Source organism: Microtus ochrogaster, chromosome 4 (assembly GCF_000317375.1).
Source record: "Microtus ochrogaster isolate Prairie Vole_2 chromosome 4, MicOch1.0, whole genome shotgun sequence".
NCBI classification, from domain to species: Eukaryota; Metazoa; Chordata; class Mammalia; order Rodentia; family Cricetidae; genus Microtus; species Microtus ochrogaster.
Genome location: NC_022011.1, coordinates 84169013 through 84178531, shown reverse-complemented (window position 1 = coordinate 84178531; position 9519 = coordinate 84169013). Strand labels below are relative to the sequence as shown.

Below are 9519 nucleotides of genomic sequence, written 5' to 3'. Positions count from 1 at the left end.
AGAGAGAGAGAGAGAGAGAGAGAGAGAGAACCGATTCACAATGTTTGCCATCGTAGGCAGGGAAATGGGAAATTAAATACATTTTCAAGTCTTTCCAAAGGTATTTTTGGAGACAACGGAAAGCCTTTAAACTGTCTCCAGCCTGGCCCACATCAGGAGACAGTGTCTTTGAGCTTGGAGACGATTTTCTTGTCTTTCACTCTTCGATTCTGAAACCAAATGGTTACTTGTCTCTCCGAGAGGTTGGTGGCAGCCGAGATCCGCCGCCTCTTGTCCTTGTTAATGAACTTGTTAATGGCGTACTCGTTCTCCAGTTCTTTGAGCTGCAGTTTGGTGTAAGGTACCCTTTTCTTCCTTCCCCGTCTGTAGACACACATGTCGGGCTGATTTAAAGCCACATCCCCTGGCACAAACAACAGCATGGGAAAAATTAGACTGCGGTACTTGGAGCGCCTAAAGCTTCGAATTGTGTTAGGTGACTGTGTCTGTGGTGCATGCATTAGTACTGGGCAGGGGCAGAGAATAAAGAAAATGAGATTGTTTATACTTTATTATTATTTACATAGACATATTATTTACACATTATTAAAGGAAGACTATTTGCACTTCAAGACAAAGGCTAATTTGATGGATCATGATGGTTTTTCAAATCGGCATTTTAACAAGCCTGGGATTTTATGGTCTGGTTATTGGGGAAAGCTCATAAGGGCAGTTTCTGCAATTGCCAGTTGCACACACACACACACACACACACACACACACTCTTCAGATCTTTTACTCAAGCTTTAATTTCTGTTCCTGTGTTTGGGGATTTATGGGCTCTAAGCTTTAGTGGTCATTGGAACCCCACTTGAAAAACTGGGTGCTCAACTTTGACACCTTTTAGGAAAAAAACCTCTTAAGTAAGGAGGTTGAGAAAGGGAGGGAGAGAGAGGAGGAAGGGAGGGAGGGAGAGAGGAGAGGAAGGAAGGGAGGGAGAAAGGAGCAAGAGAAGCAAAGGTAACTAAAGATATTGAACTGTAGGGCAAAAGCACCTTGCTGTACAGGGAAGGGAAAATTTGCAGAGGCGGTTTTAATTGGGAAAGTTACAGATTACAGAAACGACACCAACTTTTCTAGTGTGTTAAACCCGGTCGGGTCTGTAGGGGCTTTTCTTCCTTCTCTCCCGCACCCTCCCCCCCCAGTGTTGTTCTCTTTTCTACGTTGCTCCTACCTGGAAAGGACGATTTCCAAAAATGGGACCCCTGAGGCTGGTCCTTGGCACAGTACACCTGGCTGTTCCACCCGTTGGCTAGCGTCCAGGACTGGTAGCCCTCCATGGAGATGTATGCCTCGTGCCGAGGTTCCCCGGATCCAAAAGTGGACACCATGTCGATGTACCCAGGCACGTGCTGATAGGGACTTGTGTAGCCCTGGTAGAAGGACACTTCCTTGGCTCGCGCGGGCACCTCGTTGGTCGGTACGCTGCTGCTCGCCAGGCCCGACACGTCCATGTACTTCTCCACCGGGAAACCTCCGAGAGAGGCGTGCGGCGACGACTTGAGAGCGTTCTGTTGTAAGCCCACACCGTGCGACATGCGGCAGCTGTAGTAGCCGTTGCCGAAGTGGTAGCCGTAGCCCAGCGCCGGAGCGCCCGGGGGTGCTGCAGCAGTCGCGGCGGCCGCTGGCGCAGGACACTCTTTAGCCACCGGAGCCTCGGGGCGAGTGGCGATCACAGCCGAGGATGACGACGACGACGAGGAGCCTGTGCGCTCTGAGGTCCCCGGGTAAGAGAAGCTGGAGGCCGCCGCCGCCGCTGCAGCTGCTGCCGCCGCTGCCGCCGCCGCGCGTCCGGAATGTGTCCCCGCGAACACCGGCGCCGACAGGAAGCCGCGACACTGGCCCGGCGCCGCCACAGAGGACGAGGAGGAGGCCGGCGCCGCCCCAGGGGCCCCGCCGTCCGCCCGCAGCCCGTCCATGTCCCAAGTCCCCGAGCGGCTCATGGCCCGGCCTGGCCCGGCCCAGGCCCCGGCCTCGGCCCCGCGCAGGACACCATGGCGCACCGCGCCTCCTCCCTCCTTGCTGTGTTCCGCGCTGCGCTCGCACCCGCCCTCTCCCTCCCGTCCTCTCTCCCTCCGCGAGCCTCCCGCCTCCTGTCCGCCCGCCCGCCCGCCCTCCAACAGGTTAGCTCATCGCGGGACGTTTATAAAAACGAAGTTCAGGTTGGGAGGGGGCCTGGGCCGGTCGGGGGGCCGCCTCCCGCCCCGAGGGCGCCGGCCGAGGACCGTGCCATTGGCTGCTCCCGGCCACGTGGGGGTGGGGGCGCGGGCGAGCCAGGCTCCCAGCCGGGATCTGGCTGGACCCACCCACAGGGCCCCCACCCCTCCTCAGGCCTTTGGGAGGCCCACCTCCCATTCCCCCCCCCCACCAGACCCAGGAGTTTACTCTGCAGCCACCCCCTCGAGTTGATTGCGCGACGGCCCATCTCAGGCCTGTCTGCAAGGCGGGCGCCGAGGCCTGCGCCTCATCTCCACCACCGCTGTTTTTGCCACCTCTCTTCTGCTCGAGCTGCACACCAAAATGAGGGTGGAGGTCAGAGGTGGTCAGATGATGTGAAGGCAGAGCAATCCTGTTTTTTCTTGTTGCTGGTTTTTTTTTTTAAAACCTGTTGCTTACTTAATCTTTCGTTAGTCTACCTCTACACCCTAAATTCGAGACAGCCCAGTTTTCTTACCTTGAACTTACCTAAAGGGTAAAAGCAATTCACACAAAGATCAGTCCAGAGCAGAGTCTTGCTATACAGACACCATCAGGTCACAAATCACTCTCAAAACGCCCTTGAGGTACACCAGAGACTTACAACTCACCTCAGAGTCGCAAGCTGGACAGTCTGCGCAGCTAGGAAGTTTACGGATGCCAGCTACACATCTCTTACCTCCCGGCAGCAGGGAGTCACTAAGAAGGCTGGCCTCTTCCCGGGCCCGCAGAAGACTTCGTGACCAGAGCGGGAGGAGAAAGCCACACTCAGACTGCCAGGAATCCTCTGCGCCTTGCCCACAGCCTACCGGCCTCCAGCATTTTGCAGCCACCACCCACCCCCGCCCGTTACTCATACCAATTAATTGAAAACTTCACTTTCCTAGGGACCTTTGTTTCGCTTCCTTTTCCAGGCTGCCAACTGCAGAGAATTGAGTGTGCCAAGTTAAAAGGATTTTTTTTTTTTCCCCAAGGAAAGTCGGGGCTGGCGATAGAAGCCGCCCAGAACGCCTAGGTCCGACTTCACAGGGATAGCGCGTTCGCTCTCACTGGAGCTGCTAACCCAATTTTGGGGGTGTATCTGCTACAGCTCTAATCCTTCCGTATTCCCACCCCATCCCAGTCCCAATCATTCTTCTGCCCCAGAGTCCCAGCTAACTATTCTGGGATCTTAACCACTTAAGGGTCGCCCTTGTGAGTCCTGGGTTGAATCTAGGTCTCCTGGGAGCAATACTAGAGGTGGTGATTCAAAAGTGCTGCGTGGGTGGGTGGGTGTAAGAGCCTCAAAGTGAGCCACTGGGTGCTGTTCTATCGACCTTTCAGACCAGTTTACCTGTTAAGAAAATCATTCGTTTTAAACGTGTGGTACTGGGGCCAGTTTGTCACCCAGCGCTACTGCCCTCTGATTGAAAGAAGAAGAGAAAGAGGGAGCAGGTCTTCCTGGGCCTGGTCTGGTCTGACCTTGCAGGGTGGGCTGATGGCTTTGGGACTGTTGACACGAAAAACACAGTAACCATAAAAGGCGCAAATAAAGGGGGAAAGTTATGAGAGAGGTACTAGAAGAGAGAAGTAAGAGAATTTGTCTGACTTTTAAACGTCCTAGACTCGTTCATGGTCAAATTCAAATCTGGAGAGTCTCTCCGGGGCTTTGTGGATCTGTGATGAGCAGCCATTTGTTGATCAGGATAGTTCTGATTACTTGAGAGAAGGGAAAAGTTAGTAACGGAAGCTAGATTGCATCTAAAGGGTCAGGTAGTGGAGTTGCTGAGTTTTAAAAAGAGATTAGCAATTAAATGTTTTACTTTCCCTTGTTTTCCTTTCTGTTATTCAGAGAGAAAACAGCATGGGAGAGCTTGGTATTTCTCCCCATGGCTTCAAGCATTTGCTGAAATATTTTGAAAATACAACGGAATAAGCAGACATAACTGGAAGCAACAATCTTTTGGTCTCCTAAAACTCAATATTTTAGTGATTTTGTGCTCTTTAAGCTTCAGTACTATCTGCATATACTCTGGCTAATACATTTAATAAACATTTTATCTTTAAAACAAAGATAAAAAAATAGAGAGAAGAGTTTGTCACGTTTTGTGATTCCAGTTCACACATCAGCCTTGGCTTATTTTTTTCTTCCTTATTTTTTTTCCCTTGGCAAGAAATTAAGTTGTACTCAACTGGGGGAAAATTGGGATTAATACCCAGGTTGAAACCTCTCAAGAAGGCCTCATTCCCAATAATGCTTTGTGGTGTCATTATAGGACTGGGAGTTTTCTGCCGATTTCAAAGGTTATTTAGAAATAGAGGAAGTTTTGATTAATGAACTTTGCCCTTTGCTATCCTGGGGTTTTCTGTGACTTCAACAAAGTTAAGTGTTAGGTATGCAGGAGGAGCAGGTTACACCCAGAGAAAGGTTCTGAGAAGTCGCATAGGTAGAGCCCCAAATCCCCAGCACCCCAGGGAAGTTTCTGCTATTGGGCCATGCGGAGGTTTACGGCTAGGCAATGCTGGGATTGCTTTGTAGATGAACTAGTAAGGTTGTTAGTTTATAAGATGACAGACAGGTATGGAGAGGGTTCCGAGGTTAAATGGGGAGAAATATTTTCAATGTAGCTTGTGTGTCTTGTGTCCAAATTCTATTCAAGTTAAAATTTAATTGCAATCCTTTATTTTCTTTCATTTTTGAGGCACAGATCCACTCTTTAGCCTAGACTGGCTCAAAATTCCAAAAGGGGTGGGATTACAGGTATGAGCCACTATGCCGGCTTTATAACCATTTTCGTCAGATGTCCCAGAGCACAGGGCGAGCCCTATATTTGTGTGTGGGTGTATCACAGTGAAAATTTAACACAAGAAGCAGGTTTTGTTAAGCAAAAGAGTTTTGCAATGACAAGTGTCTCCAAATACTTACCGATTGCTCTGTGAAGTTTTTGATATGTTTCCTGATTTTGGTGAAAAACTCATGCTGTCTGTTGTTGCTCCAAGTGCCTCTTTACTCTTCTTTCTCCTTCACTTGCTCCTGACCCTTCTTTCCCTCCTGAAGAGGGAATTTCAACAATTTCTTTAGAGAATTTTAATCTGTTCTGGAGTCATAGTCTCTATTCTTTCTTGAAGATTTTACAAATTTGTATGTCTATTTAGGGATGGAAAGTGGATGGGTAGAGACTAGCATTTAGATGTGTTGAAGTGTCCTGCTTACCAAGGTAGCAATGAGCTCAATTAACCACATAATTGTTGCTTATTTCAGCCAGGATGGCAGGGTCTTGTCAGAACGGGGTTGTGGGAGAGTCCTTTGAAAGTATTTACCTTGGTGGTCATAACCAGGAAATACAGGATATCTGTATGTTAACTTTTGAGAAACCAAAGATTTAGTAGAAAAAGTCTCAATTCAGAAACAAAGTCTTAAGTTGATTAGAATTGGTTGCTTAGTGTTCTTAACCATGCCTGTCTGCTGGCGCTGTAACTTATTTCCCCTCTCCAGCTAATAACCCACTTCCCTCAGGCTGGGGGAAAAACAAAAGAGCAAACAAAGTACAAAGTAAAACTCAAACAAAAAACCTCTGATGTAGAAAAGGGGTTTTAGCAACAATCAGAAAATGCAATTCTGTGTTTGGGGCATTAGCTGTATCTCGAGGTGGAATCCTTTTGGGTTTAGAAACAGAATTAGTCTCTATTAAAGGAAAATCTCATGCAACAACAAAGACCTTCTCCATATACCACGTGATTCTTTAAAACTTCCAAGGTTGCCTCCCATAGTACAGCAGGCCCTTATTTGAGATGGAGAGAACTCCTCTAGCCTTGGACGGTAGGAAACAGGAGGGAGCATCTTCCCTGCCAAAGAAACTCTGAGTTTTACTGCAGTGGAGGCTCTGGGAAGATAGGGCCAGAGCTGGAGGACCGAATAACTTCCTGCTTTCTTTCTAAATAGAAGCAGATTGTAATTCGCTGTTTTGTCTCACGTTTGAAAGTGAGAGTTTCTAGCAACCCACTTTCCTAACTGTCAGCAGTGAGGTCAAATAGAAGCCTATCACCACGTCAAATCCTTCACGTTCTCTATGGGCAACCCACGAGGTTATGGGTAGCAGCAAGGCAAATTTGGAAACCGCCAAACATGTAGGAGGAGCTTGAGAGGCTGATGAAGGATGCCGGTGAAGGGACTTGGGATCCCTGAAAGGCGCCCGCAATTCCCCGCGCCTGGCGCTAGATGGCTCTGCAAGTTCTTGGGTCTCATCTGATGGTACACAAACTCCAGGCAGGCGGCAAGTCTGAGCCAGCCGCCTTAGAGTCTAGAAAGAGAGTACCCACCCAAATCCTCACCTGCAACCGTCCTAGGGTAGCCTGAAATTGCAGGGGGTGAGGGAGAAGGAAAAGGGATGCAACTGGGCTGACCAGATGAGGCAAAGTGCTTGACTGCGAAGCAATGGGAACATGAAGTCGCTCTAGGGAAGGCAGGCTTGGTTACTCCAACCCTCACCCTCTCCTATAAATCGAAACCTGCTTGTGAGGACCGCACTCAGCCTAAAGAAAACACGCCAGGCCCACAGCTCAGACTCTGGAGGCGCTGGCAGTCGGTTCACCACCGTCTGCAGTGCCAACTCTCCAGCGGGCTTGAGACTCACATCAACCTGAGAACCAACCCGAGGCTCCTACTGATTGGAGCCCTCCATCAGGAAGCCTAGAGCTGGCTCAGACCACCCCACTGTGCCGGCCTATTGCAACTCCTGCTTTATTTTCGATCCACCCTTCTGCAAATCCGGAGCAAAATTTTACCTGAAGTCATAGACCAAATGTTTAACAGTTCACTTGGGGGACCCGCTGCTTACAAGAATCAAATACTTAGTTTGGAGGCCTAACCCCACTCCAGGAGAAAAAGAAAGACAGGAAGGAAGGAAGGAAGGAAGGAAGAAAGGAAGGGATGAAGGGAGGGAGAAGAGGGAAGGATCTATCTATCTATCTATCTATCTATCTATATATAGAGAGAGGGGGGAGCAATCACAAGAAAAATCAAGAAAAATAGGTTTTGCCCTTCCTTTTTTGTCATTCTTTCCACCAAAGCTGTGCTTTTGGATAATATGGAGTAAGATTTTCCTGCATGTCACCTCACTCCTCCATCTTCAAGATTCCTTTGAAGTCATGGGCATGTGTTTGATTCTTGTGTAACTGGGTGGTCCTGTACTTTGGTGGTGGTAATTCGAAGACACCAAAGGCTGAAAACCGGGACAGTTTCTTTCTAGTCGCTGTGAAATGTTACTCTCCTAATGGAAAAGTTAAGGGTGCCTTTCACTGTGAAAGTTCCCAAGTGTTCTTGCTGCAACAAAACAATCTAGAAATACATTATTAGTATTACTTAAAAGGAACAAAATAGCTTTGAAACCACTAGCGATTGAAGACGTCGAGGAGAAATGGTATTTTCCAGTTTCTGAGGTCGGGTTTGGCTAACTTTTGGAGCCAGGGGTTGAGAGTCCTAGAAGGGAAGAAATGGAAGACCCGCAGGCAAAGGAGGAAGGGGGGTCATCTTTTTAGGCCGCGGAGGCTTCTGTGACTGAAAAACAGCTCACAGCCGCTGAAACCGCGAGGAAAACAGATGGGGGCGCCAAATGACAGCCATAAAGGCTTCAGGAGGATTTCCGCCCAAGCTGAGCGACCACTCGCTGCCAGGGGCCTGGCCCCCCACGGAGCCTAGCCTAGACCAAAGAGTCTCTTATAATCCCCTGGGAAAGCAAGGATTGGGTAGCAGGACCCCTCCTCCCCGGGACACTGGAGCAGCGACGGCCAGGACCGGTGGAACTGGGCATCCTGGCTGAAAAGCCGGTGAGGTAGACTGCAGGACTGGGCTCCTATCCTGCAAATTGCCTATAGAGTAGCCTGCTCGAGGAGAATAGAGCCGCCAGGGGCCGGATGACCACTAGGGTAGGACAGACTACCCTAGGGAAAGGGGCAAAGGTGGATGCTGGATCAAGTTCTCAAATGGAGGCCATAGCCCACCAGACAATTCTTAGTCTGCGAGCCTATCCAGCTTTCCACTTAGGATTTTAAATAGGTGGGGCTGACTTTCTCAGCAAAGCTTGCTTGTAGAAATAAGTTGGCGCCAAGGGGAAGAGGAGAGAAACTTTTGGCATTGACTATATATGTGTACACGTGTATATAAATATACTTCACACCTCAACTCCCCTTACGTTCCTGACGCGCCCCCAACGGGTCCAAGGTTAAAAAGAAAGCGCCAATGGACAGATGGGCAATTAGATTAGGGGTTTGCCCCTTAACACACCCCAACGTGCTGGGTGTGTCCCAAAGAGGGAAGGAGGGGGTCCAGGTTAGGGTTTGAGTTGGTGTTGCAACCAGGATGCAAAACCCGAGACCAGCGCCCCGCTTGCCAGGCTCTCCAGGTTGCTTCGGAAGCTCACACGCTGTACCACCGAGCACTGTCTCCGTCCTTCGTGAACCTCGCCAGTGCGGGGCGAATCTCTGCCTCAGGGGCAGCCAGAGAGAGCGAACCGGCACACCGCACCCAAGTCGGGCAGGGTGGGGCGCAAGCGCAGGAGATGAGCGGATTTGAGTGAAGATTGATCTTCCTTAAAATGGTTGCCACCGGCGTCATTATGACTATCAAAGTTATCGCCAAGAGGCTCAGCCTCCAGGCTCGGGCGGACGGGAGAAGAGGCAAGGCTGGTCGGAGACTCTCTGCGCCCCCACCCAGCACCAGGAACACAAGGGACCACAGGTAAGAAGCTAGTGTGTAGTGGGGGAGCCCGGAGATGTGGAAGAACAGCAAAGTGGGGAAGAGGGCAGCAGGAGACCCCCCCCCCACACACACACTTTGATTCCTCTAAACCCAGTTGCTTTACCACAAATACCTCTATTTAGGAAGGGTGTGGGGTGTGGGATGGCAATTTTAGAAAGTGGATTCGGAGCGGCCCTTATGGTACGGTAAATCACGATTGTGTTTAAGTTAGCTGTCGCGTTCTACTATCAAACCGTCCTGTCTAGTTCATTTCCTCTAGGGGAAAAGCCGAGGCTGAGAAGCTTATCTATCAGCCCGATTATAAAACTAAAAATCTAGGGTCTCCGAGTTCAGAAGTCAGTCTGAAAACAGTGGTAGAAAATCAGAGACGGTGTAACGATTTCCGTTTGGAGGTACGGGCCCTATGTACCTCCCCAGCCACGTAGCAAGCAAGCATTTTCAAAAGTCCATAAGATAGTCTCTCTTTCTCTCTCTCTCTTTCTCTCTCTCTCTCTTTCTCTCTCTCTCTCTCTCTCTCTCTCTCTCTCTCTCTCTCTCTCTCTCTCTCT

General features: G+C 49.8%; 1 protein-coding gene across 1 annotated transcript; it reads right to left on the bottom strand.

Annotated features, from left to right (window-relative positions):
• Positions 1-152: 152 nt before the first annotated feature.
• On the bottom strand, positions 153-1982 carry Hoxd13 (homeobox D13). The gene is made up of 2 exons (XM_005346590.2): positions 1214-1982; positions 153-403 (listed from the first exon to the last, which is right to left on the bottom strand). The coding sequence occupies exons 1-2, from the start codon at positions 1980-1982 to the stop codon at positions 153-155; spliced, it is 1020 nt and encodes a 339-aa protein (XP_005346647.1).
• Positions 1983-9519: the final 7537 nt, after the last annotated feature.

What these genes read in the sequence shown, in the direction of transcription:
- Hoxd13 (XM_005346590.2), bottom strand. Translation starts at nt 1,982, where the DNA reads ATGAGCCGCTCGGGGACTTGGGACATGGACGGGCTGCGGGCGGACGGC. An exon ending in TTGGAAATCGTCCTTTCCAG is followed by an intron (nt 404 to 1,213) that starts GTAGGAGCAACG and finishes TGTTTGTGCCAG; the next exon opens with GGGATGTGGCTTTAAATCAG.